General features: G+C 39.7%; 1 protein-coding gene and 1 long non-coding RNA gene across 4 annotated transcripts in view; one reads left to right on the top strand and one right to left on the bottom strand.

The window, feature by feature from the left end:
- LOC309712689 overlaps nucleotides 1-21,897 on the top strand; it is a 354,596-nt gene that overhangs the window by 62,390 nt on the left and 270,309 nt on the right. The gene's annotated exons all lie outside the window — the stretch shown is intronic.
- The window catches only part of rab26 (RAB26, member RAS oncogene family), a 114,866-nt gene that overhangs the window by 34,614 nt on the left and 58,355 nt on the right, over nucleotides 1-21,897 (bottom strand). For all 3 annotated transcript variants that reach the window (XM_082543690.1, XM_082543688.1, XM_082543689.1), the window contains one exon: nucleotides 5,501-5,553. In XM_082543690.1, the coding sequence (XP_082399816.1) occupies nucleotides 5,501-5,553 (53 nt within the window). The remainder of the gene's footprint in view (nucleotides 1-5,500; nucleotides 5,554-21,897) is intronic.

Here is a 21,897-nt window from a genome sequence, read left to right on the forward strand (position 1 = left end):
TCATGCCTGATGCTTCAGCGTATAGCTTAATACTGTTTGTATTTCTCCTCTTATAGTTCAATCTCCAGTTCTAATTTTTAAAGTTTTCTGGTGGCTCTTCCCTGTTTCTCTGGCTTTGATAGCAACATAACATAACATAACAACATAACATAACAACAACCCGGCAGACTGATCTGAGTTGCTCCCATGGCTCTCTGCACAACTGGGAAGTGAAACAAGACCCACGAGCATTTCATGTAGCTGTGGGCCTTTCTGAAGAAGACAGCACAAACTGATAACAAAACAGACTTTTTAATGTACCTACTGCTGACTCTATGATAAAGAGGCACACAAATAATGTCACTTTTCACTCATTAAAAATAAATTACGTACCTTCTTGTAGCTTCTGAGAGGATAATGTCATAGTTAGCTATAATATGTAATTTTGCTGTGGGAAACATTATTTGTGTCTGCTCTGGTACAGACACAGAAAACATCTCATTTTCAGTCTTGTCCTTATACTTGATCATTTCATTGGATTTTTGTCTGTTAAGTCTCTTAAAACAAAACTATGGACTGTTCAAGCATAAAAAAGGTATCTAATTCAAGGTATGACTCAGTGTTGTATCTATATATAGCAGACAACTTAGCAAGTCCTTAAGAAATAGCAAACAAATTGAGTAAAGACCACACACAGGACCTGAGAGATGTATTTTTCAGTTCATCCACTGTTCGCCAAGGCCAAAGCCTTCAGTAATAGTAATAAATCACACAGCAATAGTACATTCATGTAGTTGTAAAAAACATGACAATATATTAAGTAATCCAAAGTATTCAGAATACGTTACTCTCATTGAGTAGCTTAACGGAATACGTTACAAAATACATTTAGCACCATGTATTCTGTAATCTGTAGTGGAATACATTTTAAACGTAACCTTTCCAACACTGACCTCCTCAGAGCCTAGACTTCAATACTTTGTAACAGGCTGCAAGAAGAACAGAACAAAAGTCAGCAAACATCCAGACAAAAGCTTTGAATCTCAATCAAGCAGACTGGAGAACTATTCCTGAAGACTGCTTCGAGAAATTACAAGAAAGTTTGCCTAAGAGAGTCCAGAAGAATAAAGGCGATCATTCCAAATATTTTCTTTCAAGTGCATTAGAATCAAGAATTTTGCAGAATACTGTATAACCAAACAACTCAACAGATTTTCAAGTTCTAAACGTTAAAAGAGAGAAATCTATTAAATAAAATGAATAATATTGACAAAAAGATATAAGGAAAACAATGCAATATTACAGATTAAATGAATTTAACTCCATTGGTTTAAGTGTAAAATTACAGCTAGATGTTTACCTCGATGACAATCTGGCTTTAATTTGAAGAACAAGGATCTAAGTGAGGATAATGTTCACAAACACATGCTGGGGCAAATTAATCATGACAGGAACAAATTAAATTTCTGAGGACTCCAAAAAGAGAAAAAAAAAAGAAAGAGATACAATTGTGGATGTTCATCAGGTTTGAGCTGTACCGACCAACACACTGTGAACACATGAAGGAAACCATCTCCAGACTCCTAACAGAGTGACGAATAGTCTGAGGGATCACAAAAAAACATGGACTACAGCAAAGCAGCTAAGCTCCTCTCTCCTAATGGCTAATGTGAATATTTAGTGAATTTAACAATCATGCTGTGTATGTGTGGGGTGGTGCAAGGAGCTGCCCTTCACATGAACAAGCCTGCAGGCTGTTGGAGCAATGTTTTGTGTGTATGCTGCACTCAGCTCTCTGACTGACAGTAAACTCGTGGCACTCAAGTAGAAAGAAAAGAAAGGGTTAGTGCCTTGGGTATTCATTATGATTTTCCTATTGAGCCTTCTCCCCCTTTATTTACCATAAAGTCTCACTGAGATAAAAATATATATATATTTTTTTTTTTTCAAGAGAGACCTGACCAAGGTATCACTCATATAAACTTGCATTTTAAAAGAAGACATATACGGCATGATGAAAATATATCCACAGCAAAAATTAACACAGAGACCACTAAAGAGAAAAAACATCCACTAGCTCCCTTCACCAAATTCTGTGAGCCCCTTAAATTCCTCACTGGATGTGCAGACCTGTGAAACACTAAACAAACGAGAAAAACCTTTAGCAGCAACAACTTGGAGTGATACTTTCTTTATAACTTCATCAGCTTTGCACATCGTTTGGGAGAGATTTTGGTGCACTCTTCTTTACAGCATAACTTTGGTTCACTGATGTTTGGGGTTATTTGTTTATGAGCAGCTCTCTGAAGGTTTCAACCACAGTATTTCAATCAATGTAAGATCTTTGGCCAGGCAATTGAAACACCTTTAATCTTTTCTTTTTAAGCCCTTTTGTTGTAGATTTGCTGTAGATTGTGTTGTTGCGTACAATAAATAAAACATACATGGTCAACTTAATGACAGCAATGTACCCAGGCAGGTGCTGTGGTTGCAAAAAAAAAAGCCCAAATCATCATCCCTCCACCGCCATGCTTGATAGTTGATATGAGGTGTTTGTATCGATATGCTGTGATTGGTTTACAGCAAACGTGTACGCATTATGATCAAACATCACTTTGGTCTCATATTCTTAAACGACATTGTTCGAGAAGTCTTGTGGTTTGTTCAGATGCATCTTTGCAAGTCTAACCCATGATGTCATTTTCTTTTCAGAGAGAAGAGCCTTTCCCCTGGGAACCTTTTTTAAAAAGCCATACTCGTCTTTTTGTCTTTTTACTGTCATGAACTGTAACATTGAACATTTTTATGCTAACTCAGGCCTGTATAGCCTGTGAATCTTATCCTAATCTAGTGCTCAGAACATTAAATTCTGTATCGTTCATGGACAATCGACAAGATTTCTGTTGGAAGAATCTTTGACATTTTGACATTTGACAGTCCAAACCTTTGTTCTTCTTCAACAGAGCGTCTTGTGAACTTTGCATAGATACAACACCCACTTCCCCTTGAGATTCATTTCACAGATAAATGGTACAATGGGGCCTAGATGTCAGGACATCTCCTGTACCAGAGATGTCCTGACATTTTCCTTTAGAATTTACTGGTAACATTTGGAGTTAATTCGTCTATTACTGATAACACAGGAACATTACTTCCAAACCAAATTTTCTGCTGCATTTAGAGCTCCCACTTGTTACTGTAATCTAATCATCAATTGATTCTAGAGGCTGATAAACTTCAAAAGAACAGGCTGACCGCTTTCCTAACAGTACGTGTCAGGGTGACATCAGGGTGATGTAGCCCCAAAATTTAGCTCGAAAACCTGATGCAGCAAATAGAAGCTGATGGCTGAGACCAGTAACAACCAGCTGGCTAAAAGTGAATGTGACAGACGAGACAGGGGACCCCTGAAAGTTAGGGTTATCCATGGTTGGTTTGGGCATTTGTTGTTAGTATCCAAGGTTTCATATCCCCAACTGAGAGCTATTTAAATGCAGGCATAATGACGGTGAGCGGCTGTTTGGACAGAAGCTAAGCTCTGTGTCTCTTTCTCTCTAGGGACTCCTCTTCCTTCCGCTGCTAATGAAGCCATTTGCACACCTACACAGACACACACCTGTATGAGTGCGAGTGCATGCTGAGGTCACACCGGTAGCCCCGCACATCCATCCACACACACACACACACACACACACATCAGGTGTAAGTGGATCAGACCTGCCAGATGGCTGTGGAACCATTCCTCTGCCTGATGTGAAAGACACTCGCTTTTTTAAATGGCCATCTCCTGCTTTTAACTCTACCCCGTGTTAATCAAAGGAAAATCATGCACCTACAAGGCACGGTGGGGAGTGGCACCAAATGGGGCAAGAAATGGCTGGAAAATCACAGTGGGAACTGAGACAGGCTGCCACTTCAAAGGGAGAGATAAAGGTTTTGTAATCTGCACCCCTATGCTCTTCAACTTTGTCCCCTCCCTTCATTTGGTGTTACATTGGTCATCCTCAGCTCTCCTATCATCATCACCGTCGCTTTCATCTGATCCCCGGTCTGAGCATGAGCAAGTATCGGAGATTTTATGGCGTAACTTTGAAGACGGCTTTGAAAACTAATGTAATCAAATGCAATTTTTTTACCAGACACAAATGATATCTTTGTGCTTTTCTGCTTTGTTTACATGAAAAGAAACAATTTAGAAGTAGACAGGAGCTGATGTTCAGAGATACAGCCGACTGCCAGTACGTGGGAGGAAAGTCAATGAATAATGAAACGACCTCCTAAGTCTCAGTAACATATAATAAAGCTATTTATCATGTCTCGTACCCGCCGGCTGGTCACGAAGGCAGCATGTCATTAAAAATGAGCAGATGTCCCTACCTCAGGAGGAGCTTACGTTTGCAAGGCAGAGATAATCCAGCTAAGCATCCTGTGGAATTCTGTTTTTATGTGTGAGCGCACATGCTTACACATACATCTGAGTGCTAGACCAACCCAAATGTAACACAGGGTGCCAAATATAAGGCCTGGGGGGGCAGAATTAGGACAACCAAAGAGTCCAGTCCGGCCCACTTGATGCTTTGAAAAATGTGAAAGAAGGCATCAATTTTTGGACCTTTAACTGTGTTTTACAACCTTTCTTAATGTTTTAGACATTGCCCACAGTCAATCACACCAATTTTACTAATTGATAAATAAGCAATTAAACAGAAATCTTTGCATTGTTGCACTTACTGTAGAAATATCTAGAAATATACATAGAAATAAAAAAAGAAATGAAAAAAGAAAAAAGAAACAACCTTTCCTCCAAAAAAACGAGGACATTTTTCATGAATTACCAAAAACTTTCTATTTTTGGGAGTCTGGGCAACGAGCTAACAGAATAATTTCTTTAATTTTACACATTTATTTCTTACAATTTAAGCCAGATATTAATTATGCTGACAGACTTCTTCCAGCAGCATTACTTTATCATGTAGAAAAAACTGAGACCTACTGCTGAAACTATACGTCTTTTTCTTTTATCCAGACAGCTCTCATTAAATGTGTAGTTAAAATTTGTTACACTAACAAAAGGGGAGTTTCACTGGTCTGGCCCACTTGAGCTCAAAGTGGGCTATATGTGACCCACATTGTTAATAACTTAGCTCTAACATCTCCATTTCTCCAAGCTCCTTGCAGATGTTTGGCCGTCACTCTTGGAGTAAAAGTCCCTCTGACTGCTCTGACTCCTGGTGAGGAGCTTCCCTCCACCTGAGGGTTAGGGTAATTTGACAGCAAGCCTAGCCACTGTATCATCCATATATCCATCCCTCCATTCTCTTCCACTTATCCTTGTCATTGCCTCATGGGGGGGGGGGGGGGCTATCCCAGGTACAATAGGGCGAGAGACATTGCCCATATCATCCTTGCTTGTGAATGAGATGATACACAGACAACTTTGCGTAGCATAAATGAAACAACATTCTTTCAGAACCTGAATAGAAATGAGGTGCAACTGACAAGCAGGCGAGTTTGATCTTACCCTGATGTTATCGAAGGATGCTTTGTTGGTGACGTCGTACAGAAGCAGCAGAGCTGAGGAGAGAAAATAAAAACGTCACATTTGAAATTGGATCGAACTTCATGTCACAAAATTACAAGTGATCAGATTATTTAGCGTGTTTCGTGGCAACAAACAGTTCACGACATCCAGAAAGTATTTTCTTACACCTCTTTCCCACCACTGTGGCGCCAATTCATTGACACTTTCATGATCTAACTCACACTTTGAGAACTCAGCATGATGCAGGCCTTGTTTTTCATGGACATAAATGCAGTTTCTAGATTAAGTGCTGCCACAGTGCGGGTGAAAAAGAGGTGATCGGGACAGTTTACTGGCAGTGGTGCCAATTTTTGTCTGCTTTCACAAAGTTATTGATTCACCACAATAATCAATACAGACACTGTAATCACCATTAGTGCTGCTTGGAGTGATCACTGAGCATTTTCATATTAACTGTGGCTCACAGTGATGAGGTATTTCATGATCAACAAGAGCACTCAGTGTTAGGGTGCCTGGGTCGTCAGCCCCGTGTTGTGTTTTTGGTTCTTTGATTTTGTTTATTTCATTATATTCTAGCTTTGTCTTATGGGTTATAGGATTATTCTTAGTTTAGGTTCTCTGTGTGGGTTTTGTTTGAGTTTTAGTGTTCTGGTTTTCTGTCTGTGATCCATAGTTGCTGTCTCCCCTGTCTGCTGTATCCCTGTGTCAAGTCTGCGTCTCTGTGTTATGTTTCCTGTTTTACTTTGAAAGTCTGTGTCTCATGTTATTGTATCAGTTTTTGCTTCCTTTGTCTCTTTAGCACTGATTTGTCCCAGCTGTGTTTCCCTCCTGTTTCCCATTCCCCGATTGCTCCCTCTGTGTATTTAAGTTTCTCTGTGTCACTGTCGCGATCTACCCTCATTCATGCTGTGTGTTCTGTCTGCCTGACTGCCCAAGTTTATTCTTTGTATTTCGGAAGGTTGTTATTTTGAGTTTAGCATTAAAGCTGTTTTTGGAGTTCACGTTTTATCTGTACTTTGGATCTTCCATTTTACCATTTCTGCCTGCACACAGCCTAAACATGACACTCAGAACTCCCTCTGAAGGGCAAGGGTTACACTACAATTCAGAGGTTTTTATGAAGTTTTTATAAAACATGCTGACTTATACTTTTTTTATAGATCATTTATGCTGATGTCAGAAAATTGTGTATTTTATCATCGTTGCCTATGTGATTGGAGCAGAATCGGCTTCTATGAGACATTAAATCTTGAAAACTTATGACGAGGTTTCACCGACACGCAGCTGTTTTTTTTTTTTTTAATATATCCTCTTCTAAATGTCAAGGCAGACTACAGATTACAGATGGCTGTACAGAAAATGAGCATTGCTTTAGCCATGCATGCTTTCCAGAACTTTGCAAAGTCTAATTAGATTTTACTCACAAAAGGTCAACGTAGATGCATGTGGGAAATTTTGCACCATAATTACATAGGAGAATACACCATAAATATTATACATCTCATATCCCCCAACAAATTGAACCTAACTGTATTACAAGACACGTGAACTTGTGGTGTTCAGTGAAGTATTTTTCCATCTAACTAAAAAGTGATTTTTCTGGTATTTTAATGCTCCATAAAACTCTCTGGATTTCGCTGGATGAAAAACGTAAAATAAAATGCCCCCCACTGTTACGTGAGCAAAGTGCTGATCTCTTTCATTTACCACGGTATTAGCATTATATCTGACAACATAATTGCGCGCGTGAATTCTAATTACCTCCAACTGCATTGTTCCGCTGTGGAGCATAATATCACCTCAGGTGTTACTGGAGGGTGTGCATTATAAAGCTCGAGACAGAAAGAAAAACTCATTACACCTGCGAGGGCAATTCTAACTCATTTTCACAGCTTGAACAACCTTCTCTTTTAAGAATTAGTGTAAGCTATTTACCTCCCCAGCACCTCCTCTCCTCCTACTGCATGTAATCCCTCCAGCCATCTTCTCCACTACTTACATCTCACTCCATCCTCATTCTGCCACTTTATTCCATGCACACCTTAAAGTATGTCTCCTGTTTACTCTCCTTACTCATCCCCCGATCCCGGCACTCCAGAGTCAAGGCTGCATTTTTGCCTATTTTGGATTAAATCCTTTGTTTGTTCATTTCAGCCAGACAAGTGCGTGAAGGGTGTTTAATGAGTTGTAATCACCGTCAGCTCCAGCCAAACTGAAAAAGCACAGTGAGGGGGAGAGGGAAGCATGAAGAAAAAAGATAGGAAGGACAGAGCGAGAGAGCGAGAGATGATCTGCCACCATAAGTTAATTTCCTCTCCCGTTGCTCCTGTTGTTTATAAGATACTAGAAGAAGACGAGAGTAAACCACAAGGAGTTGCTTTCCTTCACCCTCCCTAATCCAATTACATCTTGCCAAAAGCAAGACAGATGAAGTTGGAGAACTTTCTCACAGAAGCTGAGAAGCAGAGTTTAGTTATCACAGGTTGCAAAATAATAGGCAGAAGAATGAACTCTGCAAAAAAAAAAAAGAGAAATACTGCTGGTTTTAGGTGTTGGTGTATGATTATGGCATATTAATGTGTGCAAAACGTTTGAAAGTGTGCCTCAGTCTCTATGTGGGTACTCAGATTTATCTGCAATCACAGAGTGAATCACAGATTTAAATGCTCAAGTGTACTGAGGTTTGCACAGGGTCAAAAACGCAAGTACAATTTGCACATGTGTGACAGAATATGCAAATATAATCAGTCAGAAAAATGATTGTGAATAGCCTCAGTGCCCTCAGGCAGCCCTTCCGTCGGCTGTCTTTGGGTCTGACAATGCATAAGCAGTGGATTACACCAGCGGTCCCCAACCTTTTTTTTTTTTTTCACGGACCGGCCTTTAAGGTGTCGCGGATAAATACAACAAAATAAAACTAGTACCGCTACTGAAAAATAGAAGAGTTATTCATAACACAGGTGGAAAGACCCAGGAAAACCGAGTAAATGATAAAAACGATAACAAAATAACGCTGAAAACCGATAAAAACCCTGAAAACCACACATTTCACACCTGAGCCTCAACTCTCGCGGCCCGGTACCAAACGACTCACGGACCGGTACCGGTCCGAGGCCCGGGAGTTGGGGACCGCTGGATTACACTATTCACTATAGCTGCAAGTCAGGATTGCTAACGTACAACTACTGGTACAAGTAAGAAGATGTTGTGGGGTGGTATAGATTAGGGTAAAGCGTTGCCTGTTTCTCTTTGAGAAAATAATCAGTTTTAAAGTTAGTGTGTAAAATATTGGCCACTACATGACAATAGATTACAGTCAACTGAGTTCTGCTTTCTTACCCCTCCCAGTTCAAGAGCATATGTTGGCTGCTGTAAGACAAAATATTTAAGTCAGTCAAGGAAGATCAAAACCATCAAATGTACCCATAATTGCTGTTGTGTTTCTGCTACTGTCTGGACAGCAGTTTTTCCCTATGTGTCGAAGTCCACTGTTGACTGTTTACCTCAGTTGTCAATGCTGTGTGAGAAGTGTCCACATCTCTTTGCTCTGAAAGAAGACGTAAAATTGCTCTCCCCCTGTTTAAATGTGTAGCATACATTTATTTTCTATCTCCATTTCAACTACTTTTTCTTGTAATGGTGTAAATGTGCATGTTTTTCATGGTTTAGAAAAGTACATTAGCGACTGTCATTTATAACCTCTCACCGGTCTATGTGTGTGTCCAGTAGTTAAAGTACATGAAACGTCTTTTGAGCTCTCTGATGTGTGGCACTAAAATGTGAGAAAAAAAGCCCTCATGTTCAGACTTTGTACTGAAAGCAGAAAAAGGCATTTTGTCACAAATGAGGGAGTTTGAGACTTCCCCTTAATTGCTGTGACATTTGTTTGGGCAGAAAGCTGAAGGTAAAAGTGTGTTTTATATGCAGGCAACACACCGTGGCATCACTCATTCCACAGCTCAGTGAAAACAAGGATCCTCACTCATATCATATCAGTTTCAGACAGCCAATCCACCAAGACACCTTTCATCTTTGGATATGACCCCAGCACAAACTACTATCAGTATTACACACAACATGAATGACTTTGTGAGCCACTACCACCTTGACAATCCAAGTGCGTGCATGAAAGTTTGAGCATGAAGAGATGGATAGTGAAGTGATCCATAAAGAGTACTGCCATCCATCATCTCTCAGATGATCATCTGTGCCTGCTCTCCTTCCTTTGAATATACAGATCGTATGCATATAAATGCAAATAGGAGCAGGTCAGAAATGTGCTGTTGAGCATCGTGACTGCTGAATGTTAAATTTGCAAAATACACCTTAATATCTTACTTTACCTGAAACTGTAACATTTTATAATCATGATTATTTAATTAAACTTTGGTCTTTTTTTACAGTTAAACAATGAGATTATAATAAAGGATAATTAACATGTGCATGTGACATTTTTTTTTAGCTAAGCTATAATACATATCATATTATTATGATATTGTCTTTTTTCGTGTGTTTTTCCCACTAACATCTTCGGTATGATCAGACGTAACCAAACTTGCCCATTCTTGGCCCTTGAAAGCGTATGATATCATCATGCTGTCAAGCAACTACATACGAATGTGCTAAAATGACCCTTTTATGCACCTATAGTAACCACCACAGTAATTTAGCCAATTTTAAACATACCGTATTTTCCGCATTATAAGGCGCACTTAAAATCCTTTAATTTTCTCAAATATTGACAGTGCGCTTTATAATCCGGTGCACCTTATGTATGAATTCTGGTTGTGCTTACTGACTTCGAACCGATTTTATGTAGTACACGGCGCTCAAAAATCTGTCAAAAAATGCTTTAGTACGACTTTGGTAAGCTACAAAGCCGCACCGTTTGATGGATTGTCGGAGCATTACGGCTACCATAGTCAGGAGCCTCGCGGAGTAATCTGGGTCCAAAACTCCGTCTGCTTCAGGTCCCAAAGTCAAACGAACAGTGCGGGATCACTGACAGTTAAAAACTGTCTAAACTCTTTCATCTTTAATAAAATGATCAGCGCTGATGCTTTACCAGTTATAACAATTAGGTTTAACATCCAGGCATCCATGAAAACAGAATTTATTAAATTTAACGGAAGTTAGCAGGAAGTTAGCTCGCTAGTTTCCACTTAAACATGACATAGCATGTTCTGACTGAGAGATTTGTGGAAAAATTCAAATGTACAGCTCTGCTATCACTTCCGACATAAATGAAGACAGAAAACTAAACAGCAGTGACGTTTGTAGGGTTACTGACGTTGGGCTAGCTGGTATATAATGATGTGCTACGTGATCGCTAACATAAACATAGTGAAACTGGAGGATGAACGATAACTTTTTCCACTCAATAAAAGTTAACGTGAGGGTTCCTGATGGTTAGGGACAAATGCAATCGCATGGCAGGATGCGGCAAACGGACCAAACTTCAGTCAGGAGAACAACTGAGATAATCCATCCACAATACGAGGTTAGTCATTAATATACTGCAACAACACGGGAATAGAGCAGCTGGGAGAGAATACAGCATTAATGAATCAATGGTACAGAAGTGGAGGAAGCAAGAAGAATGAGTTGATTAAAGTTTGACTTATCTGACTGTTCTGTTTCGCTTAATGCACCTTATAATCCGGTGCGCCTTATGGTCTAAAATATACGGTAGTCATTTTTGAGCACTTCATACTGTGATGTTTGCAGCATGTTTGTGAGGTATTGAGCAAAACATAACGCAAGTAAATATTCAACCATAATGAAAGTTAAATTATGAATAACTAACGAGCTATTCCCTTATTCACGAGGGTTCACACGAGCAGGTTATTCCATGTTTTGATTCGTTAGATTTGTGCACCAGATGCCCTTCCTGAAGAAACCCCAAAGACTGAAATGGACATATTTAACTGATTATTTCAGTTCCTGTCCATACTTCTGAGAACAGGATAACACAGCACCACAACAAATGACATTAAATTGGCTTCACTATGTGCTTTACTGCCTTTTTACTGTTATGGTTTATATTTGCAATGAAAAAAACACATAGTACACCAAATTATCTGCTGTGCCTATACGCTCGGTTATCCAGTAAAAGGCCCATTAATGTGAAATTATTCTGAAAGGTCAAAAACACTAGACTGATGTGGAAGGAGGTGGTAAAGAGCTCTACACCTGTATATTAAATTAAAGGTAACTGATTAATCATCAGACTGTCTGTTTTCAAAAACACTAGGAATTCATACACAGCTTCTTTTTTTTATAGTAGACTTCTAAAACGCATAACAGACAGCTGGTGTTTAGAGTACAGTTGAATCAATAATATCTACAAACAGCATTAAAATGCTGATCCATATGTTTATGTACCCAGTGAAAAAGCGCTCACTTTCCATGCTGTATTAAAATACTTATATTGTTTATTGTTGGTTTTAATTCATTTATTTAAACAGTTAAGTTTAACATGTCTGATCAGGAAAAAAAAACCCTGTGAATGATTTACTTCAAGCGGCCCACGCTCAGTGTTCTGTGGTGAGGATGTTCTCAGCAGGTATCACGAATGGCGGCAACCAGTCAGCTGACAGTTAATGAAAACATCAGAGCACTTGTGCAGATCAGCGCTATCTTGACACATCGACCAGACATGTGAAGAGTAACCCCCTACATTCTTCCCTAAAATATTGTGCATTTGGTGACACAGAAACAGTATTATTTCAAAACTCTACTCATAGCTCAGGGCACTTTTCTCTGTCATTACCACAGTTAGAAATGCATTCTGGGATACCTGATTGCCCGGACACTGTCGACACTGTGTCAGTCTACTATCTGGGATTGATCTGTCTTGGCTTGCTGTTTGCAGTAAAAAACTGTCTGGGCAGTGACAGTTTTACAGTTACTTTTGCTGTTGTTAAATACTGTTAAGCTATTGCTTAGCTTTTTGCAGGGAAAAAACTGCCTTGGCTTTTAAGTTGTGCTGTGTCACTGAATAGTATGCTGTGTCAGTTCAATTGTGTTTATATAGTGCCAAATCACAACAACAGTTTTCTCAAGGTGGTGTATAGTTTATGGTCAAGACTCTATAATAATAGAGACGAAACCCCAACAATAAAAACATTCCCTGTGACCAAGCCCTTAGCAACAGAGGGAATGATAAACTCCCCTTTAACAGGAAGAAACCTTTCTAGAACCAGGCTCAGAGAGGGGTGGCCATCTGCATCAATACTATTGAACTATGACGTTGTTTTGTCCAAAATATCGTTATCGCAAAATCGCAAGATTTTTTGAGGCTATATCGCCCACTTCTACTAATAAATATCCCTACATTTAATGTATATGAGTACATGAACAATACTCAAAAAAATCAAAAAGTGTGGAATGTAGTTCTGGTCGCCATCTTAGAAGACTACATACTGAAGCATGTTTATTTTTATATTTAGTGTACAAATCTGTGGATCTGGTAAACATACAGTATATACAGGCATGAGAATTACAACTCAAATCAGGCCTTAAAAGAAAAGTTTCAAAGGTGACTTTACAAATTGCACTAATTTATGTGCCATAACATTTTCATGAGCTTACAAAGTAGAGTCACAATCCATCGGAACCTCTACACCATGCAAAGGACCCCTGCTAATAAAAAGCCTTTGTCTATATGACATTTCTCACCGATGAGAAATATTTTCATTTCATCCCTTCAGGCAAGTTTTTGTCCTGCCATTGATGTTACTGTATGTCAAAATGAAAGGGAGAATGTGACATTGCTACACAGTCCCCTCCTTCCATGACTTTCACTATTCCTCCGACAGCTATAGCACCACTTACCATCTCTACCTCTTTGCCTGCCTAAGCACAGAATAGTCCTCATCCATTATAAAAAGAAGTGGCTCTATCACCATGAAGAGCGATTAATGATTCCTCTCTAGGAAGCACCCACAAATAGCTGACACCTGTCTTTTCAGGAGACTGTAAAAATATAAGCAGGTAGAGTAAGAAGTAATGACACTAGCTCAATAATGAATTCAGTGGAGAGTACAAGCAGATTTTGAGCTTCATCATAACTCTCTACAAACCCCCCCAAAAAAGCCAAAAAAATAAATTTTATGGTGACCTTGCATATAAATTATAATATTTAAAATACACAAGTAGATATAAGATATGTGCATATGAGAAAGAAATATATAGATTTTGATGATGAATTGCACAGCTTGCTGCTTTCCCAGAACAGAGCAATGTCATTAATGTTTTGCTTCCAATCACCCTTTCCTGCTTTTTCATGCAAACCCTTTTCATCCCCTTTCTTTGTTCCTGCCCATCTTTCTCACTCCATCTTTTCTTTTCTACCTTTCTCCTCATTGCCACAGATGTTGTCTTGATCAGCGTTCTCCCTGCTGCTGTCCCTCCTTCCGATCTTAGTTGGATTATGTGTCGCCCCCACAAGCTGCTGCAGCAGACTGAGGTCTATGGTTGCTCATTAGTGACAAGAATAGTGGCCCAGTAAGATGGAATAGAAGGAATAAAAAATGATGCGGGCAAGACCGGATGAGGCCGAGCAGAGCAGCAACATTATTGGGTAATGAGACTGATTTAATCTGAAATAGATGTAGCCTCTATAGGTTCTACAACTGTTCTTTGTCACTAATATTATCTTGCAGATGCTTGTAGCAAAGTTGATGACATTCTGATGAAGAGGCAGGTGAAACAAACAGCCAAACATTATCTATTGTTATTCTTCTTATTAATGCTTTCCGCATAGCAGTAAAATAGCACCTTTTGAGAAACTAGCTAATCAGTTTGGCTATGGAGTGCGGCTTTTTGGAAACAGGTACCTGTTAGTGTGAAGAAGAAAGTTTTCACAGGTCTGCATAAAAAACCACAGGGAGTGCAGAATTATTAGGCAAATGAGTATTTTGTCCACATCATCCTCTTCATGCATGTTGTCTTACTCCAAGCTGTATAGGCTCGAAAGCCTACTACCAATTAAGCATATTAGGTGATGTGCATCTCTGTAATGAGAAGGGGTGTGGTCTAATGACATCAACACCCTATATCAGGTGTGCATAATTATTAGGCAACGTCCTTTCCTTTGGCAAAATGGGTCAAAAGAAGGACTTGACAGGCACAGAAAAGTCAAAAATAGTGAGATATCTTGCAGAGGGATGCAGCAGTCTCAAAATTGCAAAGCTTCTGAAGCGTGATCATCGAACAATCAAGCGTTTCATTCAAAATAGTCAACAGGGTCGCAAGAAGCGTATGGAAAAACCAAGGCGCAAAATAACTGCCCATGAACTGAGAAAAGTCAAGCGTGCAGCTGCCAAGATGCCACTTGCCACCAGTTTGGCCATATTTCAGAGCTGCAACATCACTGGAGTGCCCAAAAGCACAAGGTGTGCAATACTCAGAGACATGGCCAAGGTAAGAAAGGCTGAAAGACGACCACCACTGAACAAGACACACAAGCTGAAACGTCAAGACTGGGCCAAGAAATATCTCAAGACTGGTTTTTCTAAGGTTTTATGGACTGATGAAATGAGAGTGAGTCTTGATGGGCCAGATGGATGGGCCCGTGGCTGGATTGGTAAAGGGCAGAGAGCTCCAGTCCGACTCAGACGCCAGCAAGGTGGAGGTGGAGTACTGGTTTGGGCTGGTATCATCAAAGATGAGCTTGTGGGGCCTTTTCGGGTTGAGGATGGAGTCAAGCTCAACTCCCAGTCCTACTGCCAGTTTCTGGAAGACACCTTCTTCAAGCAGTGGTACAGGAAGAAGTCTGCATCCTTCAAGAAAAACATGATTTTCATGCAGGACAATGCTCCATCACACGCGTCCAAGTACTCCACAGCGTGGCTGGCAAGAAAGGGTATAAAAGAAGAAAAACTAATGACATGGCCACCTTGTTCACCTCATCTGAACCCCATTGAGAACCTGTGGTCCATCATCAAATGTGAGATTTACAAGGAGGGAAAACAGTACACCTCTCTGAACAGTGTCTGGGAGGCTGTGGTTGCTGCTGCACGCAATGTTGATGGTGAACAGATCAAAACACTGACAGAATCCATGGATGGCAGGCTTTTGAGTGTCCTTGCAAAGAAAGGTGGCTATATTGGTCGCTGATTTGTTTTTGTTTTGTTTTTGAATGTCAGAAATGTATATTTGTGAATGTGGAGATGTTATATTGGTTTCACTGGTAAAAAGAAATAATTGAAATGGGTATATATTTGTTTTTTGTTAAGTTGCCTAATAATTCTGCACAGTAATAGTCACCTGCACACACAGATATCCCCCTAAAATAGCTCAAACTAAAAACAAACTAAAAACTACTTCCTAAAACATTCAGTTTTGATATTAATGAGTTTTTTGGGTTCATTGAGAACATGGTTGTTGTTCAATAATAAAATTATTCCTCAAAAATACAAGTTGCCTAATAATTCTGCACTCCCTGTAGGTACTCCATGATTCTAATGTTAGAACCACATTTAGCAGCAGTAACTAATGTTTTTTATTCATCACCAGGAAAGAATACTGGCCAACTCTTCTTTACATAATTAGTTTGTACACATTCGTTTGTGCACAGCTCTTAGGATACCACCCCAATTGTCAGAAACTCATATCACATCGACGCCTGGACTTTGACTAGACCATTGCAGCTCCAGATAGGAACTGGTACAAATTTAGCAATTCCGATTCCACCATCGATTAGATTCCTAATCGATTCTCATTGGCTCTGCTTGGGGAGTCACCACCATCGCTAAACAGCATACCAATGGCATTGCATTCATGCAAAAAAAGTAATGTATTGCACATACTACACAGAAGACTTTTCTTAACAGTAATGCATTATGTCACTTAATTACTCCTAGGAGAAAGTAATCAATTCTACTTGTTGCATTACTTTCACATATCTCCATAAAATAATCTGAAACACATTGTCTCATAATTACCATTTAAAAATATAAATCTGAGGCTACAATCCCACACACCAACACAAATCCCTAACTCGGACGTCGGCAACCTTTAACATCAAGAGTCATTTAAAGACAGACGGGCTGATGTAATTGTGAGAGAACAGACTAATAATTATTGTATTCACAGAATTAAATAGGGCTACGGTTAACCCTAATTCTAACCAGTAACTCAGGAGCCACATGCAGCTATTTAGCAGCTGAAGAGCCAAATGCTCTGCGCTATGCTAATGAGGACACACATATGATTTTTCTCTTAGTATTTAGGTATGAACATAAAGCACAGCACACAGCACAGATATAAAAAACCAGCACAAAGAGACTTTAAAGCTATCCCCACAGTGATTCTACTTTAGAAACATGGACAGGCAGAAATGCAGATTGCGGCCTAACTGCTCAGTCATTTGTTATTGGTTGAAGTTCAGGATCTGCCTACTGGGTTGTAGTCAGCATTCACTTAGCTAACATCACTCTGGCTTCTTGGCTAGCGCTAGCATGCTATCTGTGCAGGTGCTTGCAAAGAGCCAAAGTTGTGTTAGCAGTATAATGCAGTTGTTTCTGTCCTGGATGGAGTTTGTACTCTACCATCACACTATAGAAATGTCCATAGCCAAGCTGCAGACTGCACCACTATTTACCTCCTCCGGCACATGAACAGAAATCAGCTGATTATACTGCTAGTGGAAGTGGTACTGATAAGCAGAATCATTAAGCTAGCAGACTAACAGTTCAAGGAATTGAACTACTGGGATTCAGGTCTCTAATTGCAGCACCTTCATTCTTTTCTTCTCAGTCATTCTGCTGTAGATTTGCTCCTGTGATCTAGTGACCCATCTACGCTTAGGATTGGGTTGTGTTATAGCCACGTGCTAAAAAAAAAAAAAAAAAAAAAGGCTGATTTTCAAAAAAACCAAAAGATATTACACTTCAAAGGCAAATACATTTTGAGGTTACATTTTTTCTGTTCAAATATTTTCATTTCGTGGGTCATAAATAGAGAAAATTTACTTTAAAAGGGGTGAATATTAAACCCCGAACACAAAATGTCTTGCCAATGACCTAGTGGATATTAGGAGCTTAATTTTCTCCATGAGTACCAGTCATGATGTTGACAAGCAAGCCAGACATTGGTTTTTCCACCTCCTGCAGTATGTGCACATCACGCCTCTCCTTTTTGCATCCCACTTGGGAGTTAAGTCTCAAAACCCTCTAAAGTAGACCAATTAACTGAGACACTTATGCATTAAACAGCGATTTGCCTGTCACTTTTATGACTCCATTCAATTAATTATCACAGCATCCCTTTAAAGAATAATTAGTTCATCTCAAATAAGACCTCTGCTAGAAATACCAACAGCCTTTTGGGGCATCAGAATTCGAGAATAATCTGTTGAATAGCTGAAAATATATAGAAAAGGGAGAGGGGGGAGTTCCCAAACATTTGTATTTACAGTCATATCGGGGGAAAAAACAAAACAAAACTGGCACACGTGATATGCACATTGGGTTGATAAATGTAATAAAAGCAATTTACTTATTGATTGAGCTCAGTCAACAGAGACTTTAATAATACAATTTGAGTAACTGTAATGATGAGGGGTGACAGTGGCCCATAAGGTTTTGTGCCACTTAGAATGTTCTAGCATTGATTTTCTCTTTTTCAATATAAGTGAAATGCCTATGAGCTTTTTGAATGATTTTGTTCAGTGGATTGTGCTGGGTGATGTTCCACACAGCAATACTGAGTGATAGCAGGTCCTTGCTGGTCACTGGTATCAGTTGTTTTATGTTTGTTGACTTCCTGTCCAACTTAAATACTTGAGTTATTAAGCGTACTCAAACTTCTACAAAGTGCAACTGACTTTGAATGCCTTACTTTTTCAGTTTTAAAAAAAACTGGTTGTACCTCCACTTCTTCGTATTATAAGTAGTAACATCAACAGACCCCAACGTTAACACCATCTACATTTACTTCCATAGTGTTGTCTTTTTTCTGTCATATTACGATGCATGTTGATTTTGTTTTATACCTCTGTTAACACAAAAATCAATTCACATTGTCTCCAAAAACACACAAGACTGAAGTTTATGCAACTTAGAGGACAATAGTAATGTTAATGGTAATGATTTAATCATTTTCAAGACTTGTGACATTGGATTTAAGACCTTGGATGACACTGAAAGACTGAAAAGATTATTGCATTTTAGACAGAAACCTATGTGAATAGCAGCAATAATGATGGAGTGGAGCATTTCACTGAGATGTGCCATAACCCCGCTTCCTTACACCATGGGTAACAAAAGCAATGAAGGCCATTATAAGGAAATGAAGCAGCCAAAGCACCTCATTCAAAACAATACTGCCTGAACAACCCTTTCAATCATAAAGCACCCATTGGAGGCATCATCTCTAATGCAGCCATTACCTGTTCCTCTAAATCTATTAACTCAATTATTCTGTTTCACTGAGTTCATCGTGTTACTTCTATATGTGAGATATAAAAATGGGAAAGACTTTGGAAGAGTTTCATTTCGGGCTGAAAGGTCTCCCATTTGCTGACGTGGTATTTTGTTACAAAGTGACTGAGTACACCCAGTTAAAGGTAGTGATGGTGTTGTGTTTTAGTTGTGTTCGCTAAAGATGCCAGTTGCATTCAGTAACAGCATGCTAAGTGGCTAAAATGAAACCAGTCACTTCAAAATCGTGAGCTCCACTCTTCTTTTATTCTACTGTTTTAATTGTTTTGCGCCTGTGTTCAGATGCAATGAGGCGTTTTGTCATGCAGGAAATCTTCTGAGGAAAGTGCTACAGTGTTTCATTATAGTCTTTTACTCACACTGCTTTCTGCTTTGACGTTAATTGATTTTTGTCAGCTGCCTTTTGTGATGAAAGCTGGTTGTTTGCAATGTTAAATGGTTCTGACCGCTTTGCTCCTCTAGACATCTTGGTTTCCATTCTTGATTTGAGAAATGAATTTGTCTTTCCAAGCATCTTTCAATATATCACCCTGTCATGCTTGCATCAGCCCCCCCACACCACCCTGGTAGTATTCTATGTCTCAATACCTCCCTTTCCTTGCCTTCCTCCTCTTGTTTCTTGTCTCAACCACCAAGTCTGCTTTTCTTCTTTTTTTTTCTTTTTTAGTACCCTGTGGTTTCGCTCCATGCTGCGGAAATGACAAACTGTCAGTTCCACTGGGGGAGAAGGGGGTGAAAAAAAAGAGTCTGCGGCTGGTTTCTGGACCCAGCTGGACCTTCACGTCACCCTCTACACCAGATGGGCCTGGCAGATTGCACTGGGCTCACTCCAACCACCAGCTCATTTGTACTGATTGTCTGAATTTCTTTGCTCTCTGTTCATGGACACAATAAAAAGTGAGAGTGGGGCCAGAATTAAATAAGACAAACATCGATAGTTGTCTAGAGGGCATAGTAGTACTCTGAGACATGCTTCATTCCCCTCCAACAACTACTGAGCTGTCTTGGGCAAGTCATTGGTCACATTTAAAAACTAAAAAACTTTAAACTGTCTCCCAAAAAAATGTACAAAACTTTTCGCTGCTTCTTCTAAAGGTCCTCACAAACACTGAGTCCAAATAGCATTTAGGTAAAGTCATTAGCAAAGGGGCAACTTCTCCCAACTGTGAGTTATTGCTTAAATTAAACCAAAAATGAGTTAACGCAAATTAATCCGCATTGAAATTAAAACTTTTAATGCAGTTAACGCAGTTAGCGCATGCAGTTAAAATCAAGTAATCAGGATCAAGTAATTGCGATTAATCGCGATTAATTACAGACAACTGTGAATTTAATTAGTTTTGTTTTGTTTTTCATTTATTGACAGCACTATTAAATACAAATATAAAGTGCAACTGCCTGCTTTGTATGACTGGTTTCCATCTTTGCAGTCAAGTTTTCGTTGTTATCTTATTATACCAAGAGTGCCTTGTAAAGTATCACAAGGTTGGTTATGTGTCAGTCACCAACAAATACAAGCAGGAGGGGAGATGAGTTATGACTCATTGTGTGTTGTGTAGCGACACAACCAGCAGTGTGAAGTCTGTTGTCTGATCTGGCAAGCCGTGACATTTTCATGTAGACACTTTTCAGCATACTACCTTATGTGCACAATACAGCAGATGGCGGTGGAGCAGATCAGTGACAGAGAGCACGGGCTATAGTGAAGAGCTCCAAAGACATCGAATCAGTAACCAGTAATGAGCTTGACAGAGAGCATATGCACTCAGCTAATCATCCATGTAGAGATAAAAGAAAATAATAAAGAAGTATAAGCAGTGAAACTTTATCTTCCTTGACAGGACTGTGAGACTTTAACTGTAATTAAAATTGCAGATTTTAAACTACTGACTTAAATCTGTTTACTATTTCCACACTTTGGACTTCCTCACTTTTACCTGGCGGTGCTCAGAAATGGAAACGAGACCCCTGACTGTGGGATCTCTACATTTCAAAGTCTGAGTCACGAAAAACTGTCCATTAGTTCACAGTAGTAGACAGCTTTCGTGACGGCTGCATTTGGGCTGGATTCCCTCCCCTGGTCCTGTCTGTCAGAGCGAATGAGCTTTATTTAAAAGTCAGCAACAGACGGACAACTCAGAGGAGCTGGTTTGAGGTTCCCTTGGTGCCTTGTTAAAGATCAGTGAGGCTAAACTGTTGCACTGACAGATCAGAATGATGCTGGGCAACTGGCCATCATACACACACACACACACGTACTTATGTATAACACATGCAAACCTCATCAAAGCCAAGCGCACACCCATACATAACGGACACAATCGGGTACACGTTTTCAGCCACGTCCCATCATTTTGCTATTTTATATGCTGCTGAGCAGATTTCGCGTTTCAGTTAATGCCAGCAAGTGTGTGTGTGTGTGTGTGTGTGTGTGTGTTCGACTACACCTGCTCATTCAGGTTGGCCTGAGGCAAACTGTTATCAGTACTCATCGGGGCTGTTCGAGATATAACTACTACACACACATACACCCTCACAAGCACATGTGGGAATAGCTCAGAGCTCCCCAATACCCCCCCCCCCCCTCCGATTCCCCACTGTGTGAGAGGCAGGCTCATTTTCCCACCCAGTGGTTAGCCTCTCGCTTAAAAGAACCTGCACACAGCATTGAGCCTCTGGCAAATGCGTGTGCCCACACACACACACATGCACAAACTAAGAGTATTGTGATTCCATCACTTACCAATACTCAGCCAATACTTACAGAACCAAGACTCAGTGGCAAAGTGTATTAATTGTGTTAAAATGGCTTGCTTTTTGTACCAAGAAGTAAGGAAGTTCATGTCCCGGCAACGTGAGAAATACAGGTGGAAATGCGCACACACACACACACACACACACACACACACACACACACACACACACACA

This window comes from Aulonocara stuartgranti (genome assembly GCF_965226115.1).
Source record: "Aulonocara stuartgranti genome assembly, chromosome: 8".
Lineage (NCBI taxonomy): Eukaryota > Metazoa > Chordata > Actinopteri > Cichliformes > Cichlidae > Aulonocara > Aulonocara stuartgranti.